The sequence below is a fragment of the Macrobrachium rosenbergii genome, chromosome 6 (genome assembly GCF_040412425.1).
Source record: "Macrobrachium rosenbergii isolate ZJJX-2024 chromosome 6, ASM4041242v1, whole genome shotgun sequence".
In the NCBI taxonomy this organism is placed as follows: domain Eukaryota; kingdom Metazoa; phylum Arthropoda; class Malacostraca; order Decapoda; family Palaemonidae; genus Macrobrachium; species Macrobrachium rosenbergii.
In genome coordinates, this window is record NC_089746.1 from 1830712 (window position 1) to 1846923 (window position 16212).

At 44.6% G+C, this 16212-nt stretch overlaps 1 protein-coding gene across 3 annotated transcripts in view; it reads right to left on the minus strand.

Annotated features, from left to right (window-relative positions):
• LOC136839107 (gigaxonin-like) overlaps positions 1–16212 on the minus strand; it is a 268846-nt gene that overhangs the window by 190399 nt on the left and 62235 nt on the right. For all 3 annotated transcript variants that reach the window (XM_067104756.1, XM_067104754.1, XM_067104755.1), the window contains exons 3-4: positions 2067–2256; positions 1024–1160 (exon numbers count right to left, since the gene is read on the minus strand). In XM_067104756.1, coding sequence (XP_066960857.1) covers positions 1024–1160; positions 2067–2256 — 327 coding nt within the window. The remainder of the gene's footprint in view (positions 1–1023; positions 1161–2066; positions 2257–16212) is intronic.

Here is a 16212-nt window from a genome sequence, read left to right on the forward strand (position 1 = left end):
ATAAATCACGATAAATAGAAAAAATTCGACTTTCGGTCAACTTTAACTCGACCGAAATGGTTGAAAACTGCAATTGTAAGCTAAAACACTTACAGTCTAGTAATATTCAATCAATTACCTTCATTTTGCAACAAATGGGAAGTCTCTAGCACAATATTTCGATTTATGGTGAATTTTTGAAAAAAAAATTTTTTTACGTCCGTGCGTTACGAATTCATGCATCATTTTGTGATAATATTTTCTCTGTGTTGCTTTGATCGTTTTAAAATGTGTTATATACCAAAATCATCGCAATTTAGTGTACAATACAACTAAAAAAAATTAAGTCATTAGCTTTAACCGTTTTGCTTACAGCACGATTTGTATACAATTATATACAAGTTTTTTTTCACTGTCATATATTCCAATATTTATATATGATAATGATATTTTTTTCATTTCTGATGGTTGCATACTAAACTTCAGGCAATGACAAAAAAATGAGCAAAAATGAACTCTTAATCTTAAAAACTAAGAGTGCTGTGATTTTTTGAAAAAACTTTTTCCGCTTCGGCGCTAACTCACCGAACGCCGTCGGCATACGGGAGACGTTTTTGTAAATAGGGCTTTGGCGTTAAAGGGTTAATCATGAAAATACTTGGGATAATCAGGGAAGGGGTTAAAGGAACTGGTTCTTCTTCTTCCTCATATTCTTCTGTTCTTTGCAAAAATTCTTATAACAGAATAGGTGCCCAAAGCAAAATATGAATGTAAACATAAACAAAAATTATGCACTTCATATTAAAGACCAGCTTGCGAACAAATCAAGACACAAAACCAAACAGCCGCTCGGAACCTAACTCATTTGTAATTTGGGTAGTGTCTGTTAATATAAATGTGTCTACACTGAGGTATGTACGGTGGAGGTCTCAACTAAACATACCCAATTCTTCATTTACAAGTCAGTGTTGAAACAGTAACTAGAGGGCTGTCTACTGCTTGGGAAAATAATCATTATAGCAAAGGAGGAAAAGCACATCTTACCTATGCCTAAAATGCTGGAAAATGAAATCTTGAGCAAAATGCACGAGTCTTGGGCATGAAAACTGCTGGGCAAATTGATATATTCCTAAACAGTTGTCGACATCAGTTTTCATCATCAAGTACTGAATACATAGTTCCTACAGGTAAAGTAATAAGAACTATGCATTATGTATGAATATGTTTTAGATCTGAATAAGAAATTATTTTTTCTGGTAAGATTCTATACTCAAAAAGAATGTACTGAAATTATAATTTCAAGTAAAATACTGCACTATGTCACTGAAATAACCAATCAATATTATCTGAGGATAAGTAGCTTATCACAATAACTTAATCAACAAATACAATAGAACTTTTTACAATACTGTAGTAGCATAATAGATATACTGTATAATTTCAATTAGAAAGAGAGAAATATTCTTTTAACTATCACTAATATACACTTCCAAAACGACTTTATTTTGCAAGATAACATTATGATCCATATGCTCAGTGCATATTTTAACATTATGACTGGGCGACCAAATGGTTGCCAAGTGAAGAAAAATTGTCGCCTAGTAAGAAGAATTTTTGACTACTGGGTGACCAGACAAATCCCCAAAATTGACAGGAATTATTAAGAAATGGAAAAGTTACAACAGTTCTAATAAATCCATTTTTGTGAAGGAGGGCAAAGGCTAAGGTTGGCTATCAGTTTTTTTGTGGCAGGGTTTGGACATGAAATTATCCTCTTTAACCATACAATTTTGAGTATCTACAGTTGTAATTTTGATAATGGAAATGTGTTCTATTGCCTCAAATTCCACTAAAAGTTCTGGGTTCTGGGGCTCTGCCCTGGACCTTGCTGGGGGAACGCTCACCCCAGACCCCCTAGCTTTATGCCCCACACCTACTGCGCTCGGCAGTAGTACTGTAGTACTCCCCATATTGCGAATCATAATATCCATCTGGTCGCCCAGTGAAATTTCCTTAAAATATGCACTGTTTATGCTACTACCCTAGTGCTAATGCCTTAATATTGTACAAATTACAACTATAAATACCTTTAAATCATTCATAAGCAAGAGATCACTTGCTTGAAGTATATCTTGAATGTTATCATTATCAAGTGATATCTTCCCAGTGTATATATAATCTAGTATAATTTCAAAAGACTGGACAGTTATATCCAACACAGGCTCTGCGGTACTGTGAACACCATGTTGCACTTCCTCTTCAAATGTAAACAATGCTCTGTGAAAAAATAAAAAAATATAGTTTTTAAAATACAAAAGTATTTTCATCCTACTAATCCAATTCTTTATATTAGGAAATTAGGCTTAAAGTGCTTTGCATAAACTTCAGACACTCAACAGATGAAGAAACATGATATTTTATGATAAAATAAAGTTTTATAAATACTTACCAAGTAATTACATAGCTTATAGTTTCACTCGCCAGCAGCTTAAAAATTTGAAATTCATGGTAGCGCTCGTGTCGGTGTAGGTGACTAGTCTCCGCCCACTTTCGGGGTACAAGAGGAACGACTTCAACAACACGATTCAGTTGTTTTTTGCCCTTCTTTCCATATGAGGGGAGGAAGGAGGGCTTGATTTGTAATTACTTGGTAACTATATCTAAAACTATTTTATTATAAAACTGTCATTTTTATATACACTATGTAATTTACCAAGTAATTAATTACACTGCTGAATCTCAAATTGACAAGGAGGTGGGATATGTGGATTAACTAACCCAAAAAATTATGGATGATAATGAGTTAGAGGACAGCAAAATTAGCATTGGTACAATGCTTGTCGTTCCTTACCTGGTAAGAGAGCTGCTGCAGGTAGCTACTGCCTCTGGTTGGCACTCATCTTTACTATGTAGGGTGTGGTGAGTTGGCCAGACACACCTCTACATCAGTGAGTACTTTGCAGCAAGGGATGAACCCAGTGACTAAGTATACAAGAAACCAGTTGCCCCTGCCCTGGGCACATACTGACCAACCTAATGACCAGAATCAATGAACACAAGCATCACCTACACCACAAAAAATAAAAGCACCACCCACCCATTAAAGCTAATACTGGTGGGTCTCCAGATACACAGTAACCCCAGGCTCCTCTTAAGAATCAACACCCAAGTTCAAGGCGAAGAGAAAAGGAAGGAAGAAAGGCTTCCTATGCTTCCTCCCCCAACACCATGCCAGCCACAGATGATGGCCCTAAATTACTACAATTTTCAAAAGTAGTTTCCACACCACGAAGATAATGAGTCATGATGATAGACTTGCCCCTCCAGTAAGTCGTTTGAAGAGTTGATGATAGAGACAGGTTGTGCTCGAAGGCTAAAGACATGGAGACAGCTCTGATCTCATGAGCTTTAGCTTTGACGGATGTTAAAGCCTCTTATCCAACCTGAGAATGGGCCTCAGAGATCAGATCCTTTAAGAAGAAAGACAAGCCGTTCTTTGATATGGCACAAGATGGATTCCTAATCGAGCACCACATATTACTCGTAGGACCTTGCATCTTTTCCGTTCTGTGCAAGTAGTGCCTCAGTGCTCTCATTGGGTACAGAACTCTCCCCTCCTCATCTGGGCCTATAATTTCCATCAGGCTTTTAATAGTGAAGGAATGAGGCCAGGGCTTGGTTGGGTCTTCATTCTTTGCTAAAAAGCCCCAGGTGAAGGAACATATGGCATCACCTTGGGAAAATCCCACTCTGTTATCAAGAGCACGCACCTCACTAACCCTTCTGGTGGTCGCTAATGTCACAAGAAAAAGGGTCTTCCTAGCAAGATCTTGTAACAAAGCAGAACGAAGAGGCTTGGAGTAGGGTCTGGAGAGCCAGTTCAAAACTACATCCAGATTCCAAGAGATGGCCCCTTGCCCCTTAGATTTCGAGGTATCAAAGGATTAAATGAGATTGAACAGGTCTTGATTAGCAGAGAGACCCATACCTCTGTGCCAAAACACCAAACTCAGCATAGCCCTGTATCCTCTGATCATAGAGGAGTACAGGCCCCTAGAGTCCTCCAGTACAGGAGAAATTCAGCAATGTCTGCTACAGACATCTTAGAAGATGAGATGTCATGTCTTCTACACCAGGCTCTGAAGATTGTCCACTTGGCTTGATAGACTTTGTCGGAAGAGGAGTGCCTACATTTGGCAATATCCTCTGAAGTTGCTCTTGAAAACCCCTTCTGTCTGAGGAGTTTCCTGACAGTCTGAACCCTGTCAGGGCCAGAGTGGACAATCCTTGGTGGAACCACCTGAAGTGGGTTGTCTGAGCAGACTTGGTTGCTGTGGTGACAACCTCAGGAAGTCTGTCAGCAGCTTGAGGAGATCTGGGAACCATTCCTGTCGCGGCCAGAACGGGACCACTAGAGTCATCATGATGTTCATGTGGTTGCAGAACTTGTTGAAGACTTCTTGTATCATGCAGAATGGTGGGAAGGCGTAGAGATCCTTGTTCGACCAGTCTTGTAGCATGGCGTCCATCACCCATGCTAGAGGGTCTGGCACTGGAGAGCAAAAGACTGGTGGACGATGATTCTTGGACGTCGCAAACAGATCTATAAAAGGTCTCCCCCCAACTTCCACAGATCCTCACACACCTGCGGATGAAGAGTCCACTCTGTGGGGAGCACCTGACTGTGACGGCTCAACCCGTCTGCAAGGACATTGAGCTTGCTCTGGATGCACCGCGTCACCAACTTGGTCTGGTTGTGGTCTGCCCATAAAAGGAGGGTTCTCGCTGCTTCACAAAGGGAGAATAAACGAGTCCCCCCTTGCTTCCTGATATACGTCAGGGCCGTAGTATTGTCTGAGTGTATGGTCACTACTGTACTTGATTGCGGACTATTGAAGCAAAATGCTGAAGACCCAGCCGAATTGCCGTCAGCCCCTTGAGGTTGATGTGCCAGTGAATCTGCTCCTGGGACCAAGCTCTTGACACTTCTTGGGTGCCTAGAAGAGTTCCCCAACCCAGATCCGATGCATCTGCAAAGAAGTCTAGGTTGGGGTTCAAAGGGAGAAAGGACTTCCCTTCTGAAAGCTTGTCTTCTGATTTCCACCACCGGAGATCCTCCTTGATTTCTTGAGATATAGGGAAGACGAATGTGTCTGGGTGAGCTTTCCTGTCCCAGCTGGCCAGCAGATAAGACTGACGAGTTGTTATATGTAGCCTTTCTAGGGAAACAAACTGCTCCAGAGGCTAAGGTAACTAGAAGGCTCATCCATTGGTTCGCCGAACAGGCTTGGTGGGCAAGGAACTCATCGACTTCCTTCAAGCATTACTGAACTCTTTTGGGTGATGGAAAAACCTGAAAACACTGAGAGTTTATCATCATCCCCAAATAGAGAATCGTCTGTGAAGGAACCAGCTGGGTCTTCTGAAGGTCGGTTAGCAGACCCAACTCTTCTGATAAACAAAAGGTCTTCTGAAGGTTCTCCATGTACCTGTCCTTTGACGGTGATCAAAGGAGCCAATCATCTAAGACGAGGGAGATGTTTACCCTCATCAGATGAAGCCGCTTGGAGAGCAGAGCCAGGACTTGGGTGAACACTTGCGGAGTGGTTGAAAGACTGAAGCATAAGGCCCGAAACTGGTACAATCTGCTGTGAAACACAAAACACAGATATTTCCTGGATTCCAAATGTACATGGATGTGGGAATAGGCACCTTGCACGTCTATAGTAGTCATCCAGTCACCCCAGTGAATGGATGACATGACAGAGTGACTTGTTTCCATCTTGAATTTTGTCTTTTCAACAAAAAAATTCAAGGTGCTTATGTCCAGTACTGGCCTCCAACCCCCTACCCCCTGATGCTTTGGGGACGACAAAGAGATGGTTGTAAAAACCGTCCGACTGGACTCCTTTGACTTCCTCAATGGCTGTTTTCTTGAGGAGGGCTGACACCTGGTTGGAGAGGGCCGAATACTTATCGGATCCTACTGAGTAGGCGGTCAACGAGACAGATGTGTTGACTAATGGGGGCTTCTCCCTGAATGGGATGGAGTAGCCCTGTTTCAGTGCTGACACAGTCCACTCCTCTGCTCCTCTTGTGCTCCATCTCTCCCAGTAATGGAGGTGCCTGGCTCCTATTGGTGCATGGAGGAAAGAATCCTCACTCACGAGCAGCAGGCTTGGAAGAAGGCTTCTTAAAAGGTTGAGACGAGAAGTGCAGGTTCGTCATAGGCCTAGACTGAGCTCTGGGTCTGCCACCTCGAAAGGGCAGAGGCTGAAGTGGAGAATGGGTTCTAATACAGTACTAGTTGATGGAGACTCCCTGGGACATCTAGACGAGCGAGCTAAAAGGTCCTGTGTACTTTTTTTCTGAAGTTCCGAAGAAATGTCGCTGACAGCAGCTGAGGGAAGAGGTGCTGGTGACTGAGAGGAGAATTCAAAAGGGCAGACTTCTGAGAAGCCGTGACACTCTGTACAGTAACCGAGCACCATAGCTCTCTCTTCTTCAAAACTCCCATTGTGTAGAGAGAGGCTAACTCTTGAGAGCCATCTCTGATGCCCCTATCTGTGCACGACAGGACATTCAGCAACTTCCTCAGGGAGCGATGAGCAATTCTTAATCTTGTGGGCTAAGGCCCCCACCAACCAGTCTAAAAAGCTTAAAACTTCAAGTCTGAGGGGCGTGGATATCTCCTCCTCGCTATAGATATTTCTGCTGATGAAGAGCTTCAAAAGGTCTTGCTCTCCCAGGAAACTCAGGACCCCTGTGTGGGATGTGACTCTTGTACTCGGGAGCCTGACTCGTGCACTGTACGAGCCCTTACAAGAGTCATCAGACAGGGATCTGACCCTTGACCATTTTCCTGCTAGCCTTGGCATTGGTGAAGAGTAGGCAAACTGCACAGACTTTCCTTTGATGTGAAACACTCGAGGGGATGGGGATCAGTTATGCTCGATTTCTTCCCAGATTTTGTAGCAAAGACTCAGAATCCGTCGGTCCCTGATGCCAGATTCGAGTCCTTTACGATCCTACTGTGTCCTGTTAGAGTGCTGCGGTGCTGTCTGAAGAGGACTCGCCATCACAGGCCAAGTGTCGACGACTCTTTGTTAGCACTGGCTCAACCTAGAAAGAGGTGTCCAGGAACACTATCTATTTCTGGCTTTGTGAGACAATCAAATGGGTGTACTCCATGTCAGGCGAGGACGACTCCAGTATGTTACAGGCGAGAGCTCACTTAGTCAGGGGCATTGGTCTGTCCCTTGCATTCTGGAAGAATCTGCCGGTTGCTCAGGTTCTGAAGGTGGGGGTGTGGTTGTGCCAGACCACTTTCACCTCCTTCTACCTTTGGGATATTGCCCACAAGTCCCTTGACACGTTTTTCTTGGGTCCTGTGGTGGCTGCTCAACAAGTTGTGTAGCTTACCCAGCTCCCCTAAGAGTTCAGGTAGCATCTCGCCTAAGGTGTACGGTTGTGGAAGAGAGAGCATGTGTGTTAGTGACTGGTCCTCCTCTCCTCTCACTTTCTCTCAACCGTACCCTCCCTTGCATTCACAAAGCTGAAATGGGCACCTAATATCTTGTTCAGTATTGCTGGAGCTGTCCAGAGGCAGTCCCTGTCTACACTTCTATATTAACAAGATTAACAATGTTTAAAGGTCTGCACTTCTTGAGAAATGCCAAAGGATAGTCTATTTCCTACATCTAGTCTATAATCCATGCTGACTAGCAAAACTGTTCACACTTTTCAGCTGGATTGCTGAAGGTTCTGCTGAGCTGCTTTTATGGAACCTAGTCTTTGGCTTAAAGACTCCTTAGTGGCCCTCCTTTCTACCCCAGAGAGAGGCTTCTCTCAAGGCTCTTTCATGGAACACTCCTTTTTGGGGCAGTGGCTTCAGCCAGAAGAGTAAGCGGGATAGATGCGATTTACTCGTTAGTAGGGTTCACTTTCTGGAGCAGAACTATCTTTTAATACATTCTTTCATACCAAGATGATGTCTAGAGTAAAACTCTTTCAAGAGTTTTCTCTATTCCAGCTTTAGAGACTGACCTTATGTATTGGAGTTTGTATATGGTAATATCATACAGTAAACCCCCCGTATTCGCGTTCTCATGATTCGCAGACTCATGTATTAGCGGATTTCTCTGTGGAACATATCAACCCACTATTCGCAGAAAATTCGCCCATTCGCAGTATTTTTCACTGAGAAATATTCATTAATTACTGTATTTTCATATTTTCATGACTAAATGCACTTTTTCTGATAAAACTATTAAAATACTCAGGTATAAGCATTTTTAGAGGGTTTTTCTTGTGTTAAAACTATCAAAAAGGCAGTTCTAAGTGTTTTTAGAGGGGCTTTAAGTATTCGCGGATTTTAACTATTCGCAGGGGCGTGTGGTACGCATCCCCCGCAAATACGGGGCGGTTTACTGTACTCTACTTTGTTTTGACTGCAGGATTGTGCTCAGTTGTAATTGCTTTGTTTCTCTTAGGTAGGAACAAACAAAGCTCATTAGAGGAAATAATGTTGGACTTATGTTGCAGAGCCATTACTCCTCATTGGCAAAAGTTACCCTGAGCTGATCTAGAACCACCTTTTTCAGGAAAAAATTGGTGGTGTTCTTTTGGGTGTGAGATGCCACAGCAACTCTGTTAGGTAGGTGGTAACTCTGGGGATCATGTTCAGTTGTGGTTTTAGCTCCCATCAACTCTGCAGGCCTGAGGCACGGAGGCCAAACTTGCCATTCAGCATTGCACAGTCTCAACTAATGGCTATATTCAGGGTCCACATTCCACCTCCTTGCAGTAGTGGACCTCACCTGATGAGATCCTCTCTGACAAGAACTTACCATGACATCATATGCATCAGGTAAGCAGCGATAAGGATACTTCTAATACTGTATCTGATCATTTGGTTATAGGGAAATCTCTTGCCCTCCTCCAGCACACAGTGTTGGAGTCAGCTAATGATGGAGGGTAAGTTTCACCTATAAAATAATGGTTTTTATGATAAAATCAATCTTTAAGGTACTTACCCTCCATCATTAAGATCCCTCCCTCCTCCCCTCTTACAAGATTAAGAGACAACTGATCAACCAAAACACTCTCTGTCTTACCCCCACCCACTAAAGGGTGGGGAATTAACAATTGGGAGCGTTCGCTTGTTAGTGACTGTTTCAGTTTTAACATCTGTCGAACCTGCGCATTTTTATAATAAAAGTTTTATATATACTTACAAAGTAATTACATAGCTATTAGTTCACTTACACAGCAGCTTGAATTCAAAATTTCGAGGGTAACACTTCACATGTCTGTGTAGGTGACCAGTACCGCCCACTAGCAGGAATATTAGGAACAACTTTAGCAGATAACGTCAATCTGCTCATGTCTTATGTCCATCAGCAGGAGGAGGGTGGGCTCCGATCATGTAATTACTTGGTAAGTATATATAAAATTTTATTTTATTATAAAAATGTCATTTTTATATAAGTAAAAAAAAAGTTAAGTATACCTTAGTTTTACCAGACCACTGAGCTGATTAACAGCTCTCCTAGGGCTGGCCCGAAGGATTAGACTTATTTTACGAGGCTAAGAACCAGTTGGTTACTTAGCAATGGGACCTACAGCTTACTGTGGAATCCGAACCACATTATAGCGAGAAATGAATTTCTATCACCAAATAAATTCCTCTAACTCTTCATCAGCCGGCCAGGGAATTGAGCTCGGCCCATCGAGTGACAGTCCGCAGCAAATTACCAAGTAATTACATAGCTGATTCACACACTGATAGGAGGTGGGATACATGGACATATTCTACTCCAAAAACATTAAGTATGTAATGAATCTGAAAATCGAAAACACTGCTAGCATTGAAAACCAATGCTTGTTGTTACCTATCAGCTAAGAGAGCTACTGGGATACTGCCTCTGGTAGGTGCTCATCTTAATTCGTAGTGGCATGGCGGTATAGCCATGGGTCGCTTCCTACTTAGTGGGAACTTTGCAGCGAAGAAGCACTCCGATGGCTAGCAAAGCATGATAGGTCCTCTGAAAAACTCCAAAAGGATAGAGACCTCCCTGTTCTCCCACAGAGCAGGAGAGGGCTTGAACGCTCGGAGAACGATTTGGTGTCAGGCTGTAGCTGGTGCCAGAAGTGCTGGGCACCAGTTGAGCTAAGAGCTCGGGGACTGGCGGGCACTCATGGGAGCTACTGGGTGCCCGTGTTTGCTAGCAGGTGCTCATGGGAGCTAGCAGGCACCCATGGGAGCTAGCAGGCGTCCGTGGGAGCTAGCCAGTGCTTGGCGCAAGAGCTAGTGCCAGGCTGGGCACCAGGCGAGCTGGAGCCAGGTGAGCTGGAGCCAGACGAGCTGGGCGCTCACGGCTCTGGAAGCTCTATAGCTGGCACCAGACAGCAGCTGACACCAGACTGTAACTTTCGTCCAGCAAACTGGGCAACAGGCAAGCTAGAAGATCAGGATCACTTGATAAGAAAGTGAGACGCGGAGGATGACTATACATCTAGTAGGGTTGTGTGGAAAGAAAGCAGAGACATGCAGGACGAATATACAGGTCCCCCTCTCTTTATGCAAATTCTATATATGCAGATTCACTATTATGCGAATTACATTTTAATAACTTCATTCTTTTTATGCGAGGGAAAATTCGCAATTATGCGAGTACGAGATGTGCATCACAATACTCATTTCATCTCTAGTTGAACAGCTGAGTGATGCATGTGGCGCCAAATACAGTATTATTTGTGGAGCTCGGAGGCTCAGTCTGTAGCTAACACAATCCCAATCGTGTGTTTGCTAGTTCTCGCTATTTCATATTCATACTGGTAGTTATTTTTCTGCATAATGGGACCCAAACGACCAGCATCATCTTCTTCAAATGAAAGTGTTGCAAAGCGTCAAAGAAAAGCTCTGACCCTTGAAACAAAACTGGAAATATTACGGAGGGCAGATGCAGGTGATGGTAATAGCGCTCTTGGACGTGTGTTTGGAGTTGGTGAATCCACAATTAGGAATATTAAGGGTAATGCAGAAAAGATTCGTGCTTCAGTGATACAGTCTACTCCATTATCAGCAAAAATAACAACGAAAGTCAGAAATCCACTGGTTGAAAAAATGGAAAAAATGCTCTCTCTCTATACTGAATGTGAGACGAAAGTAAAGCATTCAAAGCTTAGTAATCGTGTTTGATGAGGAAAGGCATTACATTTTTATCAGCGTGTGGCTGATAATGAAAACATAAAAGATCTAGAGCCTTTTGTTGCAAGTCAGGGATGGTTAGATAAATTTATTTGTAGGCAGAATTTGCATAATATCGTTTCGTGTGGTGAAAGTGGAAGTGCTAACCATGATGCTGCTGCCAAATTTCCAGAAGAACTTAAAGCTTATCGTGCATGAAATGGGATACAGCCCAAAGCAAGTTTTTAATGCCGACGAGACAGGACTATTCTGGAAAAGAATGACTAATAGAACACATATAAGCAAAGAAGAAAAAAGTTCCCCTGGTTTCAAGCCCTTTAAAGATAGGATAACATTGATGTTATGTGGCAACGTGGCAACAGCTGTAGAGGAAAGTGGAAATGATGATGATGGTGATGATATGAAAATTAAAGATCTGAGTGTGAAAAAACTGTCTGAATTGTTCTCCGATAATGAAACATTAATTCAGAAATTAGAAAATTTTGATTCTAACTACGAGAGAAATTTAAAGTTGAAACGGCAGATACAAGAAGTGCTTGCTCCATACAAAGAACTTTATAATCATAAGAGAAATGTAATGAAGCAATCAACCATGCTAAATTTCTTTAGACCATTGTCTATCACCCCAGAACCCACAACATCAGCACCATCTAGTAGGAAAAGTACACCCGAACCTGGACATTCGTCATCATCATCACGACCAACACTTGATGTCACTCTTCCGTTCCTTGAGTCGGACCCAGGTGATCCATCGCCCACCCCCCAGATGTAAACAATGTTCTTATTCATCAGTCAACATTATTTTTGGTAAATTAAATGTTTCATTTCTTGAACTGCTCATTTGCTGTTTTTGTAAAGAAAAAAAGAAAAGAATAGAAAACATTTTTATGCATTCGTTGTTCAAAGAAAAAATATTTCAGCATCACTGTTGTTCTTTTGTTTGTGTAAAAGGCTAGCCTAGCCATCATTCTATGCAACTTTTTGCCAGAAACCATGCATTTTATGTTACTTTTGCATAATAAAGCATTCTGTAATACTTGTTTTTGTTTTAACCATGAAAAATATTCATTATATATTCATGACCTGGGAACCTAACCCTATTTTTCCCATTGGTTTATATATTCTTTCTGAGCTCAGTCCCGTGTCACCCGGTGAAATTCCATACTAACACGAATTTCTAGGTATAAATATTGCTAAATATACCAGAGAAAAAAGCTTTCAGGAATGCTGGAGTTACTACCCCCAGATCGAGTGTCTTCTATATTGAAGACGTCGGTATAACCAAGGGTGAGTGAAAGAATCACAACCACAGAGCCACACTTGATAGACATCCCCATGTCAAAACCCCCGGGAAGAGCGGGGAGCCATACCAGCTCCCACACTCACCCGCCCGCCAAGCGGCGACTCCAGCGCCATCTGAATCATTCCATTTCTAGCACGTGATCTTCACGATTTGTTTTTCTGTGTGCTCGTGCTTTTGGCTGAATTTGCCTTTTTCTCAGCATGTCGTCGAGCAGCTTTTCTGTCACCAAGTTAAGTACCATCTTATTGTGGGGTTTTTATGATAAGTTTGACTGTTTCGGCCCGTATATTCATATTATACGTGGTTGTTGTTATGACGCCGTGGCGTCCCCTAGTCAGCCATGTCGACCGTGAGTTTCGCCCATCCAGCTTGTTCTGTTTGGGGCTTCTCCTTGTCGTTTACATTACTTATCGTTATCCCCCTAGGATTCATCCTGGTGGCGTTTCCTGGGCGGGTTGTTTGGTGTTTTTCTATGTTGATTTTATTGAACCGCATATTGGGGTTCCTTCATTAGGTTCCGTCATTTTCCCCGCTTAGGTTTCACCCCAGGATGTTTTCCCCTTTGACAGTTTTAGCTATAATTATATCGTGATGTGCTGGTGCCTTTAATCAGGTGTTTTATTACTTTGATTATGTTCTACGGGGGAGCGTCAGGTACGGTTTTATTGTTTACTCCCTGTCGCTCCTCTCGGTTAGGCTATGCGCCTTGCACAAGCACAAGATTAAATTATTGTTTATGTATATATATTATTCTTAGTGATGGTGATTTATTTTTATCTGGTTACATTGGTTGTGTGGGGTTCCCCTAGCCTGCCTATGTCACGTTAGGCTTGTATTTTGCATCCTTTGGCCTCCCGCTCTCCCTTTCACCCTGAGTTAGGTTAGGTGTGAGGAGGGGTTCAGCAGGTAGAGAGAGTTTCTGTTGTTGTTCCTTCCTTTGGCCGTTGTTTGGGTTGTAGAGTGAGACCCCATTGTCCTCCCCCTTCTTTACAGAGGGGTAGAGGCTTTTTCTGTGGGTGTATCTCCTCGGTGCTATTATAGCATCCCCCCCCTTTCGTTCGGCTCTGGTGGGTTTTCAGCACGGGAATTTCTCTCCCCGTTGTTTCCTCATTTCTCCCTTCCCTTATTCCCTCCTGTTAGCCTAGGTTACGCCTAGGTGCGGGTGTTAGCCTGGGCTACGCCTAGGTGCGGGGCAAGCGCGCTGAGGCCTTAGGTCGCTATCCCTTCCTTCCCTTATTCGGAGTAGGCTATGACCTTCCACTGCTGGTATTAATTTACTTGGCGTGGTGTGTGTCTGCAGTCGAGCGGGTGAAGAATCTTCCCCAGTCTCCTGTTTTCACTTGCTCTGGTCTACTCCCATCCCTACCCCTCCAACCCTTTCCTCCCCCCCCTACCTACCCTAGGTCAAGCTCTTTGTCATCTTCTTGTGCGGGTGACGTCAGCTGGCGTTCACTCCGAGTTGTGGGGCTTTCCCTGGTGGAGGGATTCGCTCCCTCCCAGGGCAAGTCCCCGATGGCTTTTTGCTTGGCTCAGTGTCTCGTTACCCGCTCTCCTAGGATCGAGCAGGTTTCAAACATTCTTAGGGTTATTGTTCTCGCCCTTTTCCCGCGTTCGCTTGGCGTTCGAGATACTTTAGTTGGGTTGACTGGCGCTTACTCCGGCCCTCGTGGTCCGGTGGTGTTTGATAGCCTCACCCTACTATTGTTCTCTAGCGGTTGAGGCTTGGGATCTCCGGAGGGGGTGGTTCCGGACTCCGGAGTATGCGGAATTTTTGTATTGTTAACCAGTTACGTTACCATCCTCTGTATTTTATATATGTATATATACATTTATTTTGTTCCTGGCGGTTCACTCCGCCGTTAGACATATATTGTTTCTATTATCAGAGTCCGGTGATCCTACCCTTGGGTCCTGCCGTTTTATTCCCGGCATCCCTTGTGGTGAGGCCCTGTTGACTCAGCTCTATCGTTCCGCCGGAGTATTCCGGTGGTCGGAGAGCTTCTTGCTTACCACTATATTTAAGTTACTTGTTTGTGCAGGCCCGTCTCTGACGGGGGTTTTTCTTTCCGCCGGAGTACTCTGGTAGCATGGTTTGAAAATACCTGCACCTGCTTAGTGTAAGTTTCTTAGAGTGGTAGGTTCATGTACTTTTCACACTTACAGACTGTGCGTTGTGAGGAGCCAGGATGCACCGCCACCCTCTATCAACCTTACGGGCATGTGGTGTGCCGGACCCACGCTGGCTGTGCGGTCCGGCTTGATGACCTTATCGTCTGGCATCCTGACGGGTGTGAGGTTTGCTTCGCTCTGTGCGGAAGCATCCAGGACGAGTCGGTAAGCTATTGACTGTCGTTCTTCACGTTAGTTTCAGTCTGATATGTGGTCATATTGTAAGTCATGGCTCTTTTATGTTACATTATATTAGCCCTGATTCCCTACTCTCCTTCAGGCTGACGAGTCCTCCAAGAAGGAGGCCCTAGAGTCTCTCCGCGCCTGGGTGGCTGGGTTCGGGAGGAACGTGCCGTCGGGGAAGCCTTACGTCCTTGACGGGAGGTTGAGGGATCTGCTTTACCCCGGCGCCTGGCTCACTGCGGCCGTACCTGCGGATCTGGCCACACCCATCATCGAGCAGATCCGAGCCGCGACCCAGCCACCTCAAGAGGACCCCCTGTACGCGGAGTTTTCGGAGGACGTCGCCGCCTTAAATTTGGACCTGGAGCCGATGAACAAGGAGCCGGACCAGGCGGTAGGTAGTGAGGTAAGTGAGGCAGCGGGGGCGGGCGCCCTTTTTGATTCCCCATCTTCCTCTGTTTCTTCATTTTCAGGGTTTGGCAAGTCTTCTATCTTGAAGGACAAGGCTCCATCTGCTGTCCCCAAGCTGAAGTTGAAGACGTCGTGAAAGGCGAAGGGCTACAAGTCCTCGTCTTCCCGTAAGGCATCTCCCTTCCCCCCGTCGAAGGCCAAGGTTGCTGAACCTGTGGCCTCCGGGAGCAAACCGAGTACCTCGGGCAAAGGAGCGAGTAAGAGGGTGGCCAAGCCCAGCCCTCCTCGCCTGCCTGCCTTTGACCTTGAGGCGTTTGCAGGGTTGTTGCTGGAAAGAATCTCTACGGAGGTTGAGGCTAAGCTTTCCAAAATTACGGAAAGGCTTGAAAGTCAGGAGACTCTGCTGGCGGATATGGCTCGCTCCGGCGGGGCCGGTCCGCAGTACAAGATCCCGGACACTGTTGACCTCCCTCCTTTCGATGTAGGGAACCCGTGGCGTTTTGCTCTTCATGCTATCCGGCACGAGGACACCTTGACCATTGAGGGTCTTGGTACTAGGCGTCTGGAGGAACTGGAGTTCTTCCCACCTGATCTCTTGCCCCCCTATCCAGGCTTCGTTAGGCTGATGGAGGAAGCCTGGATACGCTCAGACAAGGTCCCGAAGGAGACGGTGATCTTCCCTAGGGACCAAGCGCAATCTGCTCTCTTGAGCACTCTCTCTGAGTGGCGGGCAGACAATACCAAGTTGACCCCCTTCAAGGGCAACTATACCATGTTTTTTTTGGGTGATAGGTTGCCCACTCCCTGCCTGAACAAAGTTGCTTTGGCAACTGCTCAGGCATGCTTCGAAGGCAAACCTTTGCCTCAGCTAAGGGAGACAGACTCTACATCTCTGGTCTTCCCAGGAGGTGAGGAGTTCTGGAAGGTAAATTGGATGCTGATTGCGCATCTTCTC